Source organism: Cynocephalus volans, chromosome 7 (assembly GCF_027409185.1).
Source record: "Cynocephalus volans isolate mCynVol1 chromosome 7, mCynVol1.pri, whole genome shotgun sequence".
NCBI classification, from domain to species: Eukaryota; Metazoa; Chordata; class Mammalia; order Dermoptera; family Cynocephalidae; genus Cynocephalus; species Cynocephalus volans.
In genome coordinates, this window is record NC_084466.1 from 89,062,848 (window position 1) to 89,086,467 (window position 23,620).

Genomic DNA, 23,620 nt, shown 5'->3' on the forward strand with positions numbered 1-23,620 from the left:
TTCCTTTTAAGACATTTCAAATGTTTTTATTGTTTGGGATTTGGTATTCGGGAATTATTATATTCACTTCCTGGTATCATATTTTCTTTTTTTTTTCATATTTCTAGTATCACTACATTGATGTTCAGTCATCTGGTGGAGTGGTTGCCTCTTATTACTCTGGGGTGTTTTTTGAGGAGAGAGACTCCCTCCTGTAGATTTGTTATATATTGTCAATTGGGTGGGTGTTTCAATTTTGATTCTGGGTAGACTCAGTTGTTATGGGTAAACTCAGTAGTTCCAGGGGGCCCCAGCAGCTACGTCTGTGGCTGGGGCCGCATGTACAGTTGGGCTCATGCAGGCTGGTGGAAGCAGTGTGGGTGGCTGGGTGGGTGGGGTTGCACAGTGTGGTTAGACAGCTATGCCCATGCATGCGAGTGGGGCCACATGGGCGGCTGTGGTGGCTGGGCCCGTACCAGTGGGTGGGGCCACGTTGGCTGTCAAAAGACAGAGCCCATGTGGGTGGATGGACAGCTAGGTTTGTTGGGTTGGTAGGGCTGTGCTGGAGGCTGGGTAGTTGGAGTCATGTGGATGGCTGGGTCCGCACGGGTGACTAGAAGGTTGGAACCATGTTGGGTGGTTGTGGGCCACATGGTGGAATATACTGTTCAGGATGAACTACTGTGTGGGGACAAGGGCCATGGCTATGGTACAATGGTACAGACAACCATGATGGTTGTGGGGGTGGGCCAGGGGCAAAGCAGTAGGAGGGTTACTGCTGAGAAGTGCTTACATTCAAGCAGATTCTTTCTGCCATAAGAAAGACTTCCTACTGGATTATCCTGGTATTGGAGATGTGAGCAGTAGCTGAAGCCATTTGGGTCTTTGTCTACACCATACCGCTTGGTTTTCATGCTGCACAGGGTCCTCAACAGGCTCCTGCTGCTCTCCCACATTCTGTCAGTGTAACTACCCCCTGTACTTAGCTGTCCATTCCTTGTTCTGGTCCTTTTCTGTGGGAGGATTATGTGTTGGTTACCTCTTGTCCACCATCCTACCCCATTCCCCTGCTTTTTAATTTAACAACATAACAGACACCTTACCATATTAGTACACACAAATCTTCTATGTCCTTGAAATGACTACATTGTTTGAGTGCTACTGTAACTTAGTCAAATAATCTGTTGATGGAAACTTAGCTTGTTTACAATTTTCACTATTACAGATTATTGTGTAGGTAATATCATCATACATACAATACTACTTTTTAAAAATTAATTACTTAAGATGAATTTCAACAACTTCCATTGTCCTGGTCAGTATCCAACGCTCCTTGTCATATTTGTTCTCCATTCTCAGAGTTAAGCATTATGTTTTTAAAATCTTACCAACCTGATAATTATATCATCTTTGGCCTGTTAAAATTTGTGTTTAATTGGCTGGCCAGTTAGCTCAGTTGGTTAGAGTGCAGCCTTGTAACACGAAGATCATGGGTTTGGATCCCAGTACTGGCCAGCCATCAAAAAAAAAAAAAAAAAATTGCACGTCTTTTTATTTATGTATATATATTTTTTATTTCAAAATTTTTATTGTTTTTTGAAATTTCTTAAAACTTGCTTTTTTTTTTTTTACATTCAATGATGTTCTGGAGAAGTGGGAAGGGCAGGTGGGAGGGGGTAAGGAAACAGAGGTGGAGGTGGGGGGTGGGGCTGGCCAGCGAAGTAGCTGGCCTGGTTGTGGAGCATGCTGGTGTGTAGCTGAGGCCTACAGTCTTCCCCTACTCCAGCTTGGGGGTTGGGGAGTTTCTGATGCTGCCTCCGTTGTTGCTGGCGTAGATGCAAACATTGGGTGTGGCTCAGGCCCTTGGCACCCCCCAACCCATCTTGTGGGCCTCAGCTCAGGTTTGAATTGTTGACCTTTTAAGTACTTCTGGGTCTTGTGAGGTTTGATATACCTGGGTTGTGTGGAAACTCTGGCCTGAGTCTTTTCAGTGAACTGCACCCCCTGCACATCTGTACTCCCAACCTGTTTGCACTGATTGGAGGGCAGATCAGCAGTTTATCTGTGCCCCAGTGTTCCCCTGGTGGACTGTCTTCCCCCACCCACTTCACTGCAAACAATTCCCATGGTGCAGGCCGTGTACTTGTTCCTTGCAATGCCTCACTGGCTTTTGAGTGTCTCCTTTTTTCAGTAGTCTGTGGCCCCTTGCTTCTATGTGGGACCATGGGAACTCTGTCAGTGGTCTTGCTGGCCTGGGGGCCACCAAGGCCCTCCTCTCCTCTGCAGTCTCCAGGCATCTTCACACAAAAGACATGGCTATGGCTTTTGCCAGCTCTTGTTCACCAAGGCCAGCCTTCAAGTGGCTGGGGCTCAAAATGGTTGGAGTGGTCTCTTCTCTCATCACAGCTTCTCTCTTGCCTTCATGGACTCCATAGTTCTCTCTTCCTCTTCCCCTGGGCTCTAGTGGCCCCAGCTTGGTAGTCATTGCCTTTTTTAATAGTTGTAAATTGGTTGATTGTAGGAGAGAGTAATGCTGGAGGCCATCTATTCTGCCATCTTGATTTTCTCTTGCATGCATTTCTTTTTGTTGATAAAATTAAGCATGCTTTTATATTTAGTGGTCATTTCTGTTTATTTTGTAAATTTCTTCCTGACCTTTGCTCACTATTGTAGTGGGAAGTCTGTCTTACTGATTGTAGGAATTCTATATTGCTCTATTAAGGATATTAAATGTTTGTCAAATATATCGCATGTATTGTTTCCCCAGTTTTTGCCTTATTATATATGATGTACACATGTACATCATAGACACTTTGAGTATTTAGTTAAATATGAATATCTTTTCTGTCTGCTCTTCTTCCTGTGGTGGGCTCATCCAGTCTCAAGGCTTTAAATAACATTTGGGTGTGGTCATGTCGCATATAGAAATCTCTAGCTCGTATCCTACTGCCTAGCTTTTCTCTGTATTTGGAGAGCTGGTGAGTATTTCAAATTGATCATTTGTAGGAAATTAGCTCCTGATATTCCCTCTCACACTTTTCTCACAGTCCTCATCTCAGCAAATGACAAGTCTGCTCTCCCATTTGCCAAGTCCAAAATCTTGGAGTCATCCTTGAATCTTCTACTCCCTTACTCCAGGACTAACCCAACCGCTTTGCAGAATCCCCAAGTCCCCTCATCTTCTTGGGTATTAATATCACTTCCTATCACTTTCTGCTGCTCCTGTGCCTCCTTGTACCTTTCACCAGCATCTACAGCCTGTCTGGGCTGGGGAGTTCTTCTGATCAGTGTTCACCTGAGGCAGATACTGACATCCTCACAGGGGTCTCTAAGACCCTAATTAATCTTGTCTCCTCATTTTTTGACATCTTCTCCTACTATCTGTCCCTTGCTCATTCTTTTAGACACACTGGCCTCTGGGCTACTCTAAGCCCCTCAGGCACATTTCTGCCTCAGGGGTTTGACCTTTGGCACTCCATCTGCTGGCACTGCTTTTTCCTGACACCCTCATGGCTTATTCTCTCATTACCTTCAGGTTTTACTTCATATGTTATCTGTGCAAGATGCCCTTCCAACATTTCAACCTGTCACCAAAGTATTTCCTAACCTCCTCCCTTGCTTTATTTTTCTCCTTATTCTTCTATTTCATTTACTTATTTATCTTGTTTATTATTGCCTTTGTTTTCCATTAGAATGTAAGAAGCTTTGTGGAAGTAAGGATTTTTGTTTTCTTCACTGTGGTTTCCCCAGTATTCAGTAGAGTGCCTGATTCATTTCAGGAGCTTGGTGAATACTTCTTGGATGAATGCTTTGGTTAGTGGATTGGCTGCTATTTCAGGCCTGTGGTTTGAATATGGATTTACAAGGGCCCTGACTGGGTTCTGTTTTGGTACCACACATGGGTTACTATATTCAGATAGTCCCCTTAGATCATAACATGGTTTGGCCATTTTAGGAAAGAAATTGCAGACTTTGAACAACAGAAAGCCAAAGAATTGGCTCGAATAGAAGAGATTAAAAAGGAAGAAATGAGGAAGCTACAAAAGGAACGTAAAGTTTTTGAAAAGTATACTACAGCTGCAAGAACTTTTCCAGATAAAAAGGAACGTGAAGAAATACAGGTATGCTGGTTCTTTACATTATACTCATGTAAGTTAGTAAAGCTGACAATCTTGTAAGAATCTCACTAAAGTTATTTGATGTGTCAAAGAGAAGCTGAGTATCAATCCATTAATCATTCATTTAACAATCTGTGAAGACACTACATCAGGAACATTAAAAAGTCTGAATTTTTAAGAGTAAGGTATACCAGCTCTTATGTTACTAATAAAGGCTTACTAAAGGTGTCCCCCAAAAGACCATAATAATGACAGATGAATTAACAAGCTAGGAGTTGCAAATTTAGCAGTGTAATGTGTGACCCACCACACACCAAATACTCTTAGTTCTGTTCATTTGTGATAATTTAAGGCTGATACACCAAGCCAATAGACCAAATTATCAGTTCTGTTCATTTCAGAGTTGGAAATGGTTATGATCAGAAGAATGTAGCAGTTAGAGAGAACAAATGCATTTCTTGCTAAAATATAAGCCTCCTAGAAAAAAACATTTGAATATATTCATGACATTGGCACGTGCAAAGATTTCTAAGACAATACACAACTTAGTATAAAAGAAAAAAATTGATATATTGGACTTCATCAAAGTTAAAAGTTCAACTTATCAAAAGAAAAAAATTTAAATGGCTGTACATTGCCTCTAGCATAAGTTGTAAATTCATCTTCCACTTTCCATATTTTAACTTGAGTGTTTTTGAATTCTGTCTTTCACTTCCTTCCTTTTCCGTATCTGTTGTACATCATTCTTGAACAATGTCATCTGCATACCTACAACTTAAGTTATTGCATATCATGTTGCTCAGTGTCTTTAATTCTATTTATTTTTGTGGAGAGAAACATGGGCCATTATGTTTTGGTTAATGCTTGGTTTATTAAATCTAATGTTAGACTTAGACATTCTATTAAAAACTTTATTTCATAAGGTAACACAAATATACTCTCATTGAAAAACTATAAGAAGACATATAGTGAAATCTCTTCCTCTCACCATTGTCCTGGCCACCCAATTCACGTATTTTTTTTAATACTTTTTTTTTTATTAAAGAAGCATGAATAAAATAATGAATTACCATACTTCACTAGTGATCATTTTGTCTTTCTAATTTCTTCTCTTTCTCTCTTGCTTCCACTCTTTTTTTGTTTTATTATTCTGGAATATTTTAAATGAAATCCCAGACATCTGGTAATTTCACCTGTAAGTATTCTAGTATGTTTCTCTAACTGAGAAAGATACCTTTTAAAAAATATAATTTCTGGGCCGAGCCTGTGGCGCACTCGGGAGGGTGCTGCGCTGGGAGCGCAGCGACGCTCCCAGCGGCCGCGGGTTCGGGTCCTATATAGGAATGGCCGGTGCACTCACTGGCTGAGTGCCGGTCACGAAAAAGACAAAAAAAAATAAAATAAAATAAAAATAAAAAATATAATTTCTGAAAGTCAAAATGGTCAAAAAACAACAGCTACCTACTGGCTAAGGAATGTACAATAGATACAAACATAAATTAAGACAACAGAAATAGAAATTAGGAGGAGGGGTGCTAGAGTATTTTCCTGTGACCAAAATTAAGTTGCTGTTCACTTAAGATAGTTTATTTTAACTACAAGAGACTTTACATTAGCCCCAAGGTAACCACAAAAAAGAAGTGACAGCCGATACACAAATGAGAAAGAGAAGGAAAATAAAGCTTAGTACCACAGAGAACCACCAATCCACAGAGGTAAATACCAAGAGAAAAAGAAAGAATCTAAAGATCTGCAAAACAACCAGAAAACAACTCACAAAATGGCAGGAATAAGTTCTCACATATCAGTAGTAACCTTGAATATAAATGGATTAAACTTTCCAATTAAAAGATACAGAGTGGGGCCGAGCCCATGGCGTACTCGGGAGAGTGCGGCGCTGGGAGCGCAGCGTCGCTCCCGCCGCGGGTTCGGATCCTATATAGGAATGGCCGGTGCACTCACTGGCTGAGTACTGGTCATGAAAAAGACAAAAAAAAAAAAAAAAAAAGATACAGAATGGCTGAATGGATAAAAAAGTAAGACTTGTTGATATGCTATCTATAAGAGAGTCACCTCATTATTAAAGATAAACATAGACTGAAAGTGAAGGGCTGGATAAAGACAATCCATGCAAACAGAAATCAAAAGTGAGCAGGCATAGCCATACTTATATCAGATAAAGTAGATTATTTTAAATCAAAAACTAAGAAGACTCAAAGAGGGTCTTCGTATAATGATAAAGATATCAAAAGATAACAGGATATAACAATTGTTAATATATACACACCCAACACCAGTGCAACCAATATATAAACATTCTAGACTTAATGGGAGAAATTGCAATTCAGTAATGGTAGGGGTTTCAATAACCTACTGTCGACAATGGACAGATCAATATAAACAAAGAAATATCTGATTTAAACTGCACCATAGACCAAATGGAGCTTATGGACATTTATGGAACACTCCATTTAACAGCTGCAGAATGCACATTTTTCTCGCTGCACATGGAACATTCTCTAGGATAGATCATATATTAGGCCACAGATCAAGTCTACACAAATTTAAAAAGATGAAGATCATATCAAGTATCTTTTCTGACCACAGTGGTATAAAACTAGAAATCACAATGTATTGGTCTGTTTCTGTTGCTTATAACAAAATACCTGGAACTGGGAGATTTATAAGAAAACAAAATTTATTGCTTATAGTTTCTGAGCCTGGGATGTCCAAAGTCCAGGGAACACAGCTGATGAAGATCTTGGTGGTGATGACAGTTATGGCAGGGTATCATATTGCAAAATGGTGGAGCAGAGAGAGCAAGAAAGAGCAAAACAGACTCTTTTTTTTTTTGACCAGTAAGGGGATCACAACCCTCAGCACTGTGTAGTCTGCACCACGCTCAGCCAGTGAGCGCACCGGCCATCCCTATATAGGATCTGAACCTGTGGCGTCGGCACACCCAGTGCCTCACTCTCCCGAGTGAGCCACGGGGCCCGGCCCCAGACTCTCTTCTTTTAAAGCCCTCAGAACCATGCCCCTGACCACCATTTTTAATCCATTTACTATGGTATGGTCCTACAATTCAGTCACCTCTTCAAGGCTCCACCTTTCAATTACTGAAATAGGATTTCCCACCCTTTTAACAGTCATAGTGTGGGCTAAGTTTCTAATACATAAAACCTGGGGGACACAATTCAAGCTGCAATGAGTTTTGGGGGCACATAATTCAATCCACTACAAAACAAAAACTTCAGAAACTATACAAATATGTGGAAATTAAGCAATATGCTTAATTAAAAGTGGAATTAAAAGATTCCTTGAGACAAAAACAGAATGGAGACATATCATACCAAAACCTATGGGACATGGCAAAAGCATTTCTAAGAGGAATGTTTATAGCAACAAATGCCTACATCAAAAAAGAAGAAAGATTTCTAATAAGCAACCTAACATTGCACCTAAAGGAACTAGAAAGACAGCAACATACTAAACCCCAAATTGGCAAAAGGTAAGAAATAATAAAGCTCTGAGCAGCAATAAATGAAGCAGAAACTAAAAAAACAATTAAAAAGATCAACAAAATGAAGAGTTGGTATTTTGAAAAGATAAAATTGACAAACCTTTAGCTAGACTAAACACGAAAAAAAGAGAGAAGATTCAAGTAAAAAAGAATCAGAAATGAAAGGGGAGACATTATAACTGATGCCGCAGAAATACAAAGGACCATAAGAGTGTATTATAAACAATAAATTTGATAACACAGAAGAAATGCATAAATTCCTGGATAAATACACTCTACCAAGGTTAAATTATGAAGAAATAGAAAATCTGCATGGGTCAGTTAACAAGTGAGGAAATTGAATCAGTAATACAAAGTCTTCCATTAAAGTAAAGCCCAGGGGTTCAGATCCTATATGTGGATGGCCAGTGCGCTCACTGGCTGGGTGTGGTGTGGACCACACCGTGCTGAGGGTTGTGCTCCCCTTACCGGACAGGAAAGAAAAAAAAAAAAAAAAAAAAAGCCCAGGACCTGATGTCTTCACTGCTGACTTCTACCAAACATTTAAAGAAGAATAATTCTCTTCAGATTATTCCAGAAAATTGAGGAGGAAGGAATACTTCTCAACTCATTTTGTGAGGCTAGCATTACTGTGTTTCCACAACTAGAGAAGGACACAACAAAAATAAAATTATAGGCCAATATCCCTGAAGAATGTAGGTGCAAAAATTCTCGATAGGATAATAGCAAACCAAATCAAACAGCACATTAATAAGATCATTCACTATTAAGTGGGATTTATCATAGAGATGCAAGGTAGGTTTAACATCTGAAAATCAATAAATGTGATATACCACATTAATAGACAAAAAGCCTTGGATCATTTCAATTGATGCAGAGAAAGCACTTGACAAAATTCAACACTGCTCATGATAAAAAGCTCATCAAACTAGGTATAGAAGGTATTGTACCTCAGTACAATAAAGGCCTTATATGACAGACCCACAGTTAACATCATATTGAATGTGGAAAAGCTGAAAGCTTTTCCTCTTAGCTCAGGAACAAGACAGGATGCCCACTTTCACACTTCTGTTTAACATAATACTGGAAGTCCTAGCCAGAGCAATTAGACAAGGGAAATAAATAAAAGGCATCCCAATTGGAAAGGAGGAAGTCAAACTCTCAGTTTGCAGATGACATGATCTTATATATAGAAAACCTTAAATACTTCACCAAAAAACTGTTAGAACAAATAAATGAATTTAGTAAAGTTGTAGGATACAAAATCAACATGCAAAAGTCAGTAGCACTCCTATATCATAATAGTGAACTATCTGAAAGAGAAATCAAGAAAACAAGTCCTTTTACTATAACTACAAAGAAAAATTAAATACCTAGGAATAAACCTAACCAAGGAGGTAAAAGACCTCAATGTAAACTACAAAATTTTGAAGAAAGAAATTGAAGACATACATAAATGTAAAGATATTCCTTGTTCATGGATTCGAAGAATTATGGCAATTCTACCTAAAGCAATCTACAGATTTAATGCAGTCCCTATCAAAATACAAATGACATTCTTCATTGAAATGAAAAACAATCCTAAAATTCATATGGAACCAAAAAAGATCTTGAATAGCCAAAGAAATCCTGAAAAAACAAAGCTGGAGGCATCATACTACCTGACTTCAAATTATACTACAAAGCTATAGTAACCAAAACAGTATGACACTGGCATAAAAACAGACTTGTAGACCAATAGAACAGAATGGAGAGCCTAGAAATAAATTCATGCACCTACATCCCACTGATCTTTGACAAAGGTGCCAAGAATACATATTGAGGAAAAGACCATCTCTTTAGTAAATGGTGCTGGGAAAACTGGATATCCACATGCAGAAAGAATGAGACTAGACCCCTTCCTCTCACCATGTACAAAAATCCATTCAAAATGGGTTAAATATTTAAATGTAAGACCTGAACCTATGCAACTAGTAGAAGAAAACATAGGAGAACAACCTACAAAGATTTTTTAAATAGCACTTCAAAAGCACAAACAATAAAAGCAAAAATAGTGAAGTGTTACATCAGACTAAAAAGCTTTTACACATCAAAGGGAACTTAACAGAGTGAAGAGACAACCTACAGAATGGGAGAAAATATTTGCAAACTATACATCTGACAAGGGGTTAATATCAAAAGTATATAGGGAACTTAAACAACTCAACAGCAAAAAAAGAAATAACCCAATTGAGAAATATGCAAAGGATCTTAATAGACAACTTCTGAAAGGAAGACACACAAATGGCCACCAGGCATATGAAAAAGTGGTCAAATCACTAATCGTCAGGGAAATGCAGATGAAAACAACAAAGAGATACCACTTTACTTAAGCTAGAATGGCTGTTATCAAAAGACAAAAGACAGGTGTTGGCAAGGATATGGAGAAAAGGGAACACTTGCACACTGTTGGTGGGAGTATAAATTAGTACAGCCATTATGGAAAACAGTTTGGAGGTTCTCAAAAAAATTAAAAATAGAACTACCATTAGATCTAGCAGTCCCATTGTGGGTATACCTATGGGAAATGAAGTTGTATGTTGAACAGATATTTGCACTCCCATGTTTATCGCAGCACTATTTACAATAGCCTAGATATTGAATCACCCTAAGTGTCCAACAGCAGATGAATGGATAAAAAAAATTGGTATATATACCCAATGGAATACTATTCAGCCATTAAAAGAATGAAATCTTGTCATTTGCAGCAACATGGATGGACTTGGTGGACATTATGTTAAGTGCAGTAAGCCAGGCACAGAAAGAGAAATACCACAGAACCTCACTCATATGTGGAATCTATGGGGGTAAAAGTTGATATTAGAGAGGTAGAGAATAGAACAGTGGTTACTGGAGACTGGGGTTCAGGGCTGGGGGGAACAGGGAGAGGATGGCCAGTGGGTACAAAATTATTATTTAAAAAAAAAAAAAGACTTTTTTAGAGCAGTTTTAGGTTTGCAGAAAAATTGAGTGGGAAGTACAAAGAGTTCCAGTACACTCCTTGTCCCCACACATGCACAACCTCCCTGATATCGACATCCTGCACCAGAGTGGTATATTTGTTAAAATCAATGAACCTGTATTGACACATTATTATCATCCACAGTCCATAGTTTACATTACAAGCCACTTTTGGTATACATTCTGAGTTTTCACAAATGTATATTGACATGTATCCGCCAATGTTGTATCATACAGAACAGTTTCACTGTCCTAAAAATCCTCTGTGTTCTGCCTATTCATCCCTCCCTCATTCCAATCCCTGGCAACCACTTTTTTAAAAAAAAATTAAAACATAATTGGTTTGTGGATTCTTTTATAAAGGTATTTATATTCAGGTGTTGATACTCATAGTTGTATACAATATATGGTGATCAAATCAGGAGAATTTGTATATTTATCATTACACAATGTAATTCTGTGTGACCCTTTACTGATTTCTCCCTCTTTCCCACCTCTGGTAAGCACAGTTCTGTTTTCTCCTCTTAAAAGTTCAGTTTATTATTATGATTGTTGTATTTTTCTTTTTCTTTGTTTATTTTTTTAGCTCCCACTTATGAGTGAGGACATGCAGTATTTCTGTGCCTGGCTTATTTCACTTAACATAATTGATGGAGTTTGGATGTATTGTCCTCCCAGAACTCATGGAAATCTGATTGCCCGTGTGATAGTTTGAGTCACGGGGGCAGATCTTTCATGAATGGATTAGTGCTTTCCCTAGGTGGGGGAAGTAATGAGTGAGTTCTCACTCTATTAGTTCCCACAAGAGCTGGTTGTTTAAAAGAACCTGGCACTTCCCCTCTCTCTCTTGCTTCCTCTGGCCATGTGATCTGCTTGTACCCATCACTGGCTGCCGCTTTCCACCATGAGTAGAAGCAGCCTGAGGCCCACGCAGATGCAGCTGTCCCAGAATCGTGAGCCAAATAATCCTCTTTTCTTTATACATTACCCAGTCTCAGGTATTCTGTTATAGCAACACAAAACGGACTAATACAATGATTTTCTCTAAGTTCATCCATGTTGCTGTTGATGGCAGAATTTCATTCATTTTTATGGCTGAGTAGTATTCCATTGTGTATATATCCCACATTTGCCCTATCCAGTGGTCCGTTGAGGGACATTTAGGTTGGTTTCAACTCTTGGTGATTGTAAACAGAGCTGCAGTAAACATGGGAGTGCAGATATCCCTTCGACATGATGATTTCCAGTCCTTTGGGCATATACCCAGCAATGGGATTGCTGGGGCCTATGGCTGTTCTATCTGTAGTTGTTTGAGAAACCTCCATACTGTTTTCCATGATGGGTACACTAATTTACAGTTCCACTAACAGAGTAGGAGGGTTCCCCTTTCTTCTCATCCTTGCCAGCATTTGTTATTCTGTCTTTTTGAAATGGCCAGTCTAGCTGGGGTGAGATGATATCTCAGTGTGGTTTTGATTTTCATTTTCCTGATGCTTAGCGATGTTGAGCATTTTTTCATCTGTCTCTTGGCCATTTGTATATCTTCCTTTGAGAAATGCCTATTCAGCTCCTTTGCCCATTTTTAATTGTATTATTTGTTTTTTTACTATTAAGTTGTTTGAGTTCCTTATTAAGTTGTTTAATCCCTTGTCAGATGCATAGTTTGCAAATATTTTCTCTCATTCTGTAGGTTGTCTTTTCGCTCTGTTAATTGTTTGCTTTGTTGTGGAGAAGATTTTTTAGTTTGATATAGTCACATTCATTTATTTTTTCTTTTATTGCCTCTGCTTTGAGGGTCTTAATCATAAAGTCTTTGCCCAGTCCTATTTTCTGAAGTGTTTCCCTATGTTTTCTTTTAGGAGTTTTATAGTTTCAAATATGTCTTGAATATATTTAAATCTTTAATCCATTTTGAGTTGATTTTGGTATATGGTGAGAGGAACAGGTCTGGTTTCATTTTTCTACATATGGATGTCCAGTTTTCCCAGTACCATTTATTGAAGAGGCAGTCTTTTCCCCCAGTGTATGCTCTTGGTGCCTTTGTCAAAGATCAGTTGGCTGTAAGTATGTGGGTTGATTTCTGGGTTCTCTGTTCTGTTCCATTGTTCCAAGTGTCTGTTTTTATGCTGTTTTCGTTACTACACCTGTGTGGTATAGTTGATATCAGGTAGTATAATGCCTCCAGTTTTATTTTTTTTTTTTGCTCAGGGTTGCTTTGGCTATTTGGTGTCTTTTGTTGTTCCATATGAATGTTAGGATTGTTTTTTCTATTTCTGTGAAGAATGTCATTGGTATTTTGATGGGGCTTGCATTAAATCTGTAGATTGCTTTAGGTGGTATGTACATTTTCACAATGCTGATTCTTCCAATCCACAAACAAGGAATGGCTTTCCATATGTTAGTGTCTTCTTTAATTTTTTTCAGTAGTGATTTGTAGTTCTCATTGTAGAAATTTTTCACCTCTTTGGTTAGATTTATTACTAGGTATTTTATTTTGGGGGGAGACTATTGTAAATGGGCTTGCTTTCTTGATCTCTTTTTATTCTAGTTTGTTGTTGGAGTACTCAAATGCTACTGATTTTTGTATGTTGATTTTGTATCCTGCAACCTTATTGAATTCATTTATCTGCTCTAAGTGTTTTTTGGTAGAATCTCTTGGGCTTTCTATATATAGAATCATGTCATCTGCAAACAGGGACAGTTTGATTTCCTTTTTACCTATTTGGATGCCCTTTATTTCTTTCTCATCTAATTGCTCTGGCAAGTACTTCCAATACTATGTTAAAAAGGAGTGGAGAGAGCAGGCATCCTTTTCTTGTTCCTGATCTTAAGGGGAAAGCTTTCAGCTTTTCCTCATTCAGGATGATATTGGCAGTGGGTTCATTGTATATGGCTTTTATTATGTTGAGATACCTTCCCTCTGTACCTAATTTATTGAGAGTCTTTATCATAAAGGACTATTGAATTTTGTCAAATGCTTTCTCTGCATCTAGTGAGATGATCATATGGTTTTTGTTCTTGACTTTGTTGATGTAGTGTATCACACTTATTGACTTGCATATGTTGAACCATCCTTGCATTCCTGAGATGAATCCCATTTGATCATGATGTATAATCTTTTTGATATGTTGCTGTATTCTGTTTGCTAGTATTTTGTTGAGGATTTTAGTGTCTAAATTCATTGAGGATATAGGCCTTTAATTTTCTTTTTTTGTTGTAGCTTTGGTTTTTGGTATCAGGGTGATGCTGACTTCATAGAATGAATTTGGGAGAATAATTTGTTTCAGTTTTTGGAATAGTTTGGAAAGAACTGGCATTAATTCCTCTTTAAAGGTTTGGTAGAATTTAGCAGTGAACCCATCTGGTCCTGGGCTTTTCTTTTTCTGAAGATTTCTGGTTACTTCTTCAATGTTGTTGCTTGTTATTGGTCTGTTCAGTTTTTATGTATCTTCTTGGTTCAATCTTGGTAGTTTGTATGTGTCTAGAAATTTGTCCATTTCCTCCAGATTTTCAAATTTGTTGGTGTATAAGTGTTCATAGTAATCTCTAATGATTCTTTGTATTTCTGTGGTATCAGTTGTGATATCCCCTTTTTTGTTTCTGATTTTTGTTATTTGGGTCTTCTCTTTTCTTTTTTTAGTAAGTCTGGCTAGGGTTAGGGTTAGGGTTAGGGTTTCTTTTTCTGCTAGTTTGTTGTTAGAGTACTAAAATGCTACTGATTTTTGCATGTTGGTTTTGTATTCTGGAACTTCACTGAAATTGTTTATCAGCTCTAAGAATTTTTTTTTGTAGAGTCTTTTAGTTTTTCTATATATATGATCATGTCACTGCAAACAGGGACAGTTCGACTTCGTCTTTCACTATGTGGATGCCCCTTGTTTCTTTCTCTTGCCTTATTGCTCTTTCTAGTACTTACAATACTGTGTTAAATAGGAGTGGCAAGAGTGGGCATCTCTGTTTCATTCCTGTTCTTGAGGGTGATATTCAGGATGAATCCTGTGCTTCTCTGTTAATTTGTTGCCTAGACGATCTGTCTAACATTGAGAAAGGGGTGTTTAGGTCCTGAATTATTATTGTATTGGGGTCTATCTCTTTCTTTAGGTCTAGTACTTTTTGCTTTATATATCTGGGTGCTCCAGTTTTGGGTGCAGATATATTTTTGATCATTATGTCTTCTTGCTGGATAGATCTTTTTATCATTATTTAATGACTTTATTTGTCTTTTTTTGTGTTTTTTTTTTTAAGTCTATTTTATCCTATATAAGAATAGCTACTCCTGCTTGTTTTTGGTTTCCATTTGTGTGGTATATATTTTTCTATCCCTTCATTATTAGTCTGTGTGTGTCTTTATAGGTGAGATGAGTCTCTTGTAGAGAGAATATAGTTGGTTCTAGTTTTTTAATCCATTCGGCCAGTTTGGCTTTTGAGTGGGAATTTAATCCATTTACATTTAGGGCTGTTACTGAAAGGTAGATGGGTGGTGTCAGTGTGAGCAGCAGGGGTCTTGTGCCCAGCAGGGTGGCTAGTCCGTGGGCATCAGTGGGAGTTCCTTCTGCAGTTGGTTTGGCTGGTGCAGCAGCAACGGCAGGGAAAGGATGAAGCTCACTGTGGGAAGGCGGCCTATGGACCTGGGTTGTTACATGTCACCATTGAGTGAGGCAGTGGTGGTAGTGGACCTTTTCTAGTCTTGCAGGAGGAGCGCGCCCTAGGTTCCTGTAGTCCGCCATCTTCCCACAGTTCCCCCACAAAATTACAATTAGATAGGAGGAATAGGTTCTGATGTTCTAGTGCACAGTAGGGTGACAGTGGTTTACAGTTAAATTTTGTATATTACAAAATAGCTAGAGGAGAAGCTTTTGAATGTTTTGCCACAATGATAAATGCATGAGGTGGTTGATACATTAACTACCCTGATCTGATTATTAAACAACCTATTTAACGTATCAAAATATCAGATTGTACCATATGAGTCTGTATGACTATAGTGTAAGTTAAAATTAAAAAATATTACCATGCTTTTATCATACCTAACAAAATTAACAATAATTCGTTAATAGTATTGAATAACTTAGTCCATATTCAGTTTCCTGATAGTGCAGAGGTGTCTTTTTTTCAGTTGATTTGTTTGCATTCTAAAGCACCTTTCTTGAGGTAATCAGTGTTATCACTCTCTTGTATCTTTCCAGAGAAATTTTTAGGAAGAACATATATATATATTCCTGGGTTTTTGCTTTGTTCTGTTTCATGGTAGTACATTGAAATCATTCTGTATCTTAACATGAAGAGCATCCTCATTTTATCATTGCATAGAATTGCATTGTATGGATGTGCTATAATTTACTAACTAACTTCAGGTTATTTCCATTCTTTTTCTGTTTACAAGAAGTGGTGTACTCTGAACAACCTTGTACAAACATCATCTCTCACAATGTCACAATCATTCTTCTACTTCTTTAACAGTTATCGAGTACCTACTGTGTAGCACTATGTCCTGGGAATAAGTAGTGAACAAAAGAAATCAGTCCCTGTCCCTACATAGCTCACATTCTGGAGCACATGTGGGGGACAAATTCCTATAAGTGTAATTTTTAGGTTGAAGAGTGTGTACATTCATAGATATAGCTAGATTATCCCTCCATAAATATGCCAATTTTTAATTCCACTAGCAATTCTTAGAGTGTGTTTTTTTTCTTGTTTTTTCATTTTTGCTCTTTGCTTGATAGATAAAAGATTCAAAATTAATGTTTAACTTAATTCAGTCTATTTTAAATCTGAATTATAGTTACAAATTTAGTATAGCTTTTTTTGTGAGCATTTCAAATAATTTTAAATCATCCTTAAAACAGTCAATTTTAGGTATCAGAAAACTTTTCACCTGAAACCATAGCCTATTGTAAAATACTTGCATGATGGGTTTGTCATTTCATTTTTCTTATTTCTAAATCTCCTAGGATTAGAGTGATACTTTTGATACTTTGCTGTGTTATGGAGGGAGAAACAAAATCTCCTCAGACTACCCAAGGTTCTGAGATGGGTTTTCTTTTTTCCCTCTTTGCCTCTTCCTCGTAGCTCAGCACCTAATTACTTCTTTCAAGGTGATTCAAACCAGAGCAGACGAGCTTTCTTTCTGTAGCTCTACTTTACTGTCTGTGAATAAACTGTGGGTTTCACTTCGCTGCACCCTGGCGCCTTTGCCTCAGATAGCAGACCCTCTGACTCTCCAAGGCTGTGCTGTCCAGGATGCCAGCCGTTAGCCATGTGTGGCTATTTAAATTTAATTAAAAATAGAAAAGATTAAAGATTCAGTTTTTCAGACACGTTAGCCACCTTTCCAGGTCTTAATAGTCACATGTGGCTGGTGGCTTTACAGTGGGCAGCACAAGCCTGGGCAGGAAGCTCTGGCCAGTGCCCATTGAGGGATGGGTTGCTGGGGTAGCTTCTGTCTTTAGGATGCTAGATTTTTTTATTGTTTTGGAACTCATTCTTGAACCCTCTTTCTACTTTCTTACTTTATGTAACTTTAGGTGTTAAGTATTGGACCCTTTTCATACTTGGTTATCTTGTGTTACCGTGGGTATTTATTATTTTGTTCTGGTTTTGGTACAGTTTCTTCTCTTTCTTACACTATTTTTTTTTTTTTTTTTTTTTTTAAAAAGATGACCGGTAAGGGGATCTTAACCCTTGACTTGGTGTTGTCAGCACCACACTCAGCCAGTGAGAGAACCAGCTATCCGTATATGGGATCCGAACCCGGGGCCTTGATGTTATCAGCACCACACTCTCCCGAGTGAGCCACGGGCCGGCCCTTTCTTACACTATTTGGCTTATTGATAGTTTCCTGTATTTATCCTTTCTTATGCTTCTACTGTGTAAATATATACTTAAAAAACGTGTTTGTTTAATAGGAAGCAAACCTGTATTTATTAATATTCTTCTAATTATTATAGCATTAGAAAATTGAAGTGATGATACATTTAACCTTTATTTTATAGTTATTTCAAAAAAATATTAACTTTTATTTTGCTATTTTTCATCCTACAAATTTATTGAGAAGCCTTCATGTACTAGACACTTCTAAGCATGTGGGAATTGGTGATGAATAAGGCATTTCCATCCTCCTGGACTTTACACGCATCATTATTGATTCATAGCTTTTCACAAACTCAGTTAATTATGAAATTTCCCAATAGAACTGCCATATGATCCAGTAGTCCCACTATTGGGTATATACTGAAAGGAATGGCAATCACCTGCACTCACATGTTTATCACAGCTCTATTTACAATAGCCAAGAGTTGGTACCAAACTAAATGTCCATCACAGCTGGATAAAGAAAATGTGGTATATATACATAATGGAATACTACTCAGCCATAAAAAAGAATGAAATTCTGCCATTTGCAGCAACATGGATGAACTTGGAGAAAATTATGTAAAGTGAAATAAGCCAAGCACAGAGAAAAATACTGCATATCCTCACTCATAAGTGGTAGCTAAAAAATAAATAAGAAAGAAGGAAAGAAACAACAATCACAATAATACGTTGAACTTTCTTTTTTTTCCTTCTTCTTTTTTTTTTGTCTTTTTGTGACCGGTAAGGGGATCACAACCCTTGGCTTGGTGTCGCCCGCACCCCGCTCAGTCAGTGAGCGCACCAGCCATTCCTATATAGGATCCGAACCTGTGGCGGGAGCACCGCTGCGCTCCCAAGTGCTGCACTCTCCCGAGTGCGCCACGGGGCCGGCCCAATACGTTGAACTTTTGATAGGAAAGAACAGAACTGTGTTTACTAGAGTTGGGAAAGGGGGAGGGGGAGGCAGATAGCAAGAAATTGGTTGAGTCACAAAGGATGATTATGTTTTGTAAAGATGAGTATACTAATTATCCTGATTTGATCATCACGTATTATACATAGGTATGGATATTCAACTCTGTACCCCACAAATATGTGTATCAGTTGTGTTTCAATAAAAAAAAAATTATGAAATTTCCCTTTTGGTATTCAAGTGGTCCCAACTTGGTCAGTGGGAGCCCCTAGTCCTTTAGCACTTTCCTTGAAGTTTTGAAAGTGTCTCTGCTTCATGTAACTGGTCATTTCAGACCATCTGGTTTTTGCCTTTTTAAAAAAGACTTACCTCAGATCTGGCATCCACCATGCCCCACAGAGCCCGGCTTCTTTGCTCTGAATGTCTGGTTCTCTGAGGGCTGCTACGTTGATGGACCTGGGGTGTGACAACTTCCTCAAGTCAGGAATTCATGCTGAGTTTTCCAGCATCCTGATGCATGTGGCTTCACTCTCACTTTCAAAGAGTGTAAGGTTTCATTGACTGCTGACGGCTGGTGCCGGCTGGGTCTCTGAGCCACAGGCCTGTGCACCTGCCTCTTCATGCGGCAGGTTTGCAGCCCAAGCTTTGGGAGACGCAGTGCGGGCTTTCGCACATCCCTTCCTCCCCGGCTGCACCTACCTCTCCTCCTGACTCCCAGTGGAGCATGCTTTGGGGTAGATGCTTCTTGGCTTCTGTCCTTTCCTCTCCTCTTGGCTGCTCCCGTAACACCTGCTCTGTAAGTGGTTGATCTTGTCCTAGTTCTGACAGCAGTCTTGATTTCTATCTCGCACTTGCACATTGTTTCTAGGCATTTCCAGTAGTTTCTTCACTCAGTCCCTCTAAAGTAACTCATTTTCTTAAAACCTATTTCTCCTCATAAATTCCAAATAGGGCAGGTCGTTTCAACTTTGGAACCTTATATTCTCTTTTTCTCAACTCTTCCTTTTATTATTCAAGAATTCCTGTTAATTTTTTCTTCACCAAATATCTTCAATTGATCCCTTTCTTTTTCATTGAATATCTTAGGCTAGGCCTTTGTAACCTCATGGCAGTGTTATTGCAGTGAACTCTAAAGTGCTGTCTGCTTCTTTCTTTCTCCTGACTTCTGGAATTAATCTTGTTGATGGTATGAGGTGAAGCTCTAACCTGATCTCCTACTTCCCTCTCTTGAAAAATCCAGTGTTCTTGAAATGTCATTTATTGACTAATCCTTCCCTTTTTTGTTGTTTATGCTGGCTTGCTACTCTTTTTTATTGATGTGTCTCTTTTCTTCTGTTGCATTGTTTTAATTCTAGTAATGCTTTTTTTTTTTCTTTGAGAGGCTTTGAAACAGCAAATAGCAGATTTACAGGAAGATTGGAAAAGAAAGGAAGCAAAATGGTCAAGTACACACGGCCGTCTCAGAAGCCAAATAGAAATGTTGGTCAGAGAGAACACAGACCTTCGGGAAGGGATAAAAGTGATGGAGAGATTCCGACTAGATGCCTGGAAGAAAGCAGAAGCCATTGAGAGCAGCCCCAGGATGGATCAGTGTGTGACTGCCATGAAAAAAGAGGAGTCTGTGGTAGGTCTGGAGGCCAGCTGGTTTTGTCAGTTCTAGGGGTGGTGTTAAATATTTGAGCATTCAAATTTATAGACAGAAAGCAGAATGGTAGGAGCACGGACTAGGTGGTGGGGGGAATGAGTTAGTGTTTAATGGGTACAGAGTTTCAGGTTTGCAAGATGAAAAGGATTCAGTGGCTGGATGGTGATGATGATTGCACAACGGTGTGAATGCACTTAAAGCCACTAAACTGCATACTTAAAAATGGTTAAATGTTAAAGTTTATGTGCTGTGTTTTTTACCACAATTAAAAAAAAATTTTTTTCAGGCATTGCTATGTACAGGTACTTTTACAATTCATTTATATATATATATATATATATATTTTTTTTTTTTTTTTTGTGGCTGGCCGGTGTGGGGATCTGAACCCCTGACCTTGGTGTTATAACACTGGGGTCTCACCAACTCAGCTAACTGGCCAGCGAATTTTTATAATTCTTGTAAAGGAGGCATGCCACCATAGACAGAGCATCTGAGCCAAAACAGGTCTCCTGAAGTCTTTGCAGAGTCACATGCACGGGATCCTTTTTAATCAAGTAATTGCTCTTTCATTCGTCTATATTAGTAATTAGGAGGTGCCAGGCACTGCCTCGGGCACAGCCTGGAACAAAACATAGAGTTCCTTGCCCTCATGGAACTTATATTCTAGTAGGGGAGAAAGACTATAAATAGGACGGATAAGTAAAACGGGTGGGTGAGATGGTGACGCTTGGGAGGAGGGAGAAGCCAGGCGGGCGCTGTCGGGGTGGGGGTGCAGTTTGGGCGGCCGTCTGGGCAGGCTCGTGGGGAAGTGGCGGTGAGAGGCCCGCAGGACGAGCCAGGTCGAGCCTCCGCAGGTCGGGGGGGCCCTGGAGGGTTCTGCGTGAGGACGGCGGCCTCGCTCTGTGGGAGACCCCCGTCTGCGTGCCCGGGGGAGCCGGAGGGAGTGGGCAGAACCAGGCGGGTGGAGGGTCGGGGCGGCCGTGGGGCAGTGGAGCGACAGCGGTCAGGAGTGACTCTGGCCGCGGCGCGGGGTGTGACAGGCCCAGGAAGAGAGCGGCGTTTTCCATGGATAGAGGAGCTCAGGCGTGGACAGGGCGAGTTTGAGATGCTCCTGGACGTCACGTAGAGCTGCTAACGAGGCAGCGACTCAGGCCCAGGACAGGCTCCGGTGTAGGCAGACCCTCGGGGCCATCAGAGCGTGGGTAGAGACCCGGGCCCGGAGAGACCACCCGAGCTGGGGGTGCGGGGGCGAGCAGTGGGAGCAGCAGGGCGGGCAGAGGGACCGTGAAGGCTGCACCTCGAGGGGACAGTGGCCCCGTGCCAGGGCTGCCACGGAGCGAGGTGAGGGCGAGGTGGCGGCGGGGTGGCCGTCAGGGTCGCCATGGAGGGGACGAGGCGTGGCCGGGTCGTGTTCGGGGCTCCAGGAGCGCGGAGGCCTGGGACGTGAGATTTGCAGGCGGTGGAGGCCGGGGGGGCTGCAGGGCGGCGCCCTTTGTGTTTGTTACGGTGGAAACTGCCAGGTGCTGTGTGTGCCAGGACCGGTCAGTGGCCCGAGGCAGGAGGCGCCGCGGGCAGTGGAGGCGGTCGAGGGACCGAGCGGGCTGGGCTCAGTGGAGCTCATGTGGGGGCGGTGGGTAGGCAGATCCCTGCCAGTGCTGTCACCGCCCTGAGTGAGGAGATGGCAGAGAGCGAGCAGTAGGCATCCCAGAGGAAACAGAGGGCCGGGAGGGGAGTCTGGTTCCCCGGGCTGCACCCGGGCCCTGGAGATTAGGGACTGCACGTTTGAAGTGCGAACTGTGCACAGCGGTTCTCTTTTGTTCAGCTTTCTGGGTAGTGGCAGCTGTATTTTAGCAGAGGAGCGATCGTCCAAGTGAATGCCACCAAGCCAGGGGCGTGGAGGTGTGGTGGAAGAGCGCCTGCTGGCGGGAGTGTCCCCCACACAGGGCTCTGCGCACTGCAGCCGGGGCTGGAAGTGCTGTTGGGTCAGGGTACTGGGTGTGCGAGGAATGTGCGGGAAAGACAATATGGTGCCAGCTCTGTCTCTCCGTCCCAAAATAGTGAATAGGTGACCGCATAGTACAGTAAACACCTGAACATCCTCCTGTATTCCACCATGGTGACCATCTTGCTATAGTTTTGTTTATGTTTTGCTGAATCATTTGAAGATAATTGCAGAAATCATGGCTTCTCATTCATAAATATTGTGGCTTTTTATTAAATGGCATTAACTTTCCCAAGAGACCAGGCTAATTATTTAGTAGAGTGGCCCACCTTCTGGAACTTTGTAAGTGGAATGATTTAAAATTGAGATTTTTGCAGTTATTGATAATTGCAGCTATTGATAGCTCTGAGGTTGGCCTGTCAGGGTATATAGCTGAGGCAGGACAGAGAACAGACTGGAGGAGGAGTAGGCCCAGCTATTGAGCAGCAAAATATCATCTCCTGGCAGGCAGCAGGGTGTGATCTCCTGGCTAGGGTGGGGGTTGCGAGGGGGCAGGGAGATTTCTGAGCTTGAGCAGTGGAGCCGTGTTCTCAGCCACACTCTGTCCCAGCGAGTGTGACCACAATCCTCCCACCCCGCCTCCCTGAGCACTATGAGCTCAGGCCCACACTGCCCTCCACTGATCTGTGACAGCCAGAGAACACAGCGTAGGTTACATGGCCTGCTGTGTCCTAACTTGAAGAATGAATATGTGTCAGAAGGAGTGTGTGTATATAGTCCATCTCTTGATAACAGCTAGTTTTCTTTGGCCTATCATAATAAAGGAAAACACAAATGAACAAAACTACAGCCTTCTGATCTCTAGCAAAGTTCTTAGTTTTACTTAGTGTACTCATATGCAGACTAATGCTTATTTTATATTCAAAATTATCTTTTAAACTATAGAACCCATCTGTTCGATTTCAAAAGAGTCAGATTTCTTCAGGAACCCAGCTAGAAAAGTACAAGAAAAATTATTTGCCAATGCCAGGTAAGAAGCTGCATAATGTCTTTCTTAAAATATTTCAGAATACAAAGAACAGAGAATTTATACCCAATTTAAGAAGTAAAACATTGTCAATATAATTGAAGCCGTTGTGCATCATCTTACTTCCCCAGTTAATTTCTACCCTGATAGCATTCTGTGCTTATTTTTTCTTTTACTATACTGTGTCCATAAATCAATATAGTATTGTTTCACATTGTGTCCTTCTGTGGTTTGCTTTTTTCTCCCAATATTGTAAGACTTGCAATTACAATTAATTAATAATGTGATTAACACGTAAAAACTACAGTTGATTTTGTACTTCCACAATGAGTGTTCCTGTTGATGGGCATTCGGTCTCCCGTTTTGCAGGATAATGAGCAGGCTGCAGGGCGTGTCCTGACCACGTGCCTCTCCAGGATATGCAGCAAGAGTAGGATGCTGGGCATGGCAGGCTTGTGCTTGCCCTTTAGGAGGTTTTCCCATTGCTCTACAAGGTGTACCAGTCTTTTACTATCAGCAGAATATACTCTTTATACTTGCTAACACTTGATCTGGTCAGACTTTATTTATTTATTTACTTTTTTTCAAAAGATGACCGGTAAGGGGATCTCAACCCTTGGC

The 23,620-nt window shown here is 40.3% G+C and overlaps 1 protein-coding gene across 1 annotated transcript in view; it reads left to right on the top strand.

The window, feature by feature from the left end:
- The window catches only part of CENPJ (centromere protein J), a 59,550-nt gene that overhangs the window by 27,980 nt on the left and 7,950 nt on the right, over window positions 1-23,620 (top strand). Inside the window, exons 8-10 of the mRNA XM_063102873.1 lie at window positions 3,935-4,100; window positions 19,767-20,009; window positions 22,918-23,002. Of these exons, the coding sequence (XP_062958943.1) occupies window positions 3,935-4,100; window positions 19,767-20,009; window positions 22,918-23,002 (494 nt within the window). The remainder of the gene's footprint in view (window positions 1-3,934; window positions 4,101-19,766; window positions 20,010-22,917; window positions 23,003-23,620) is intronic.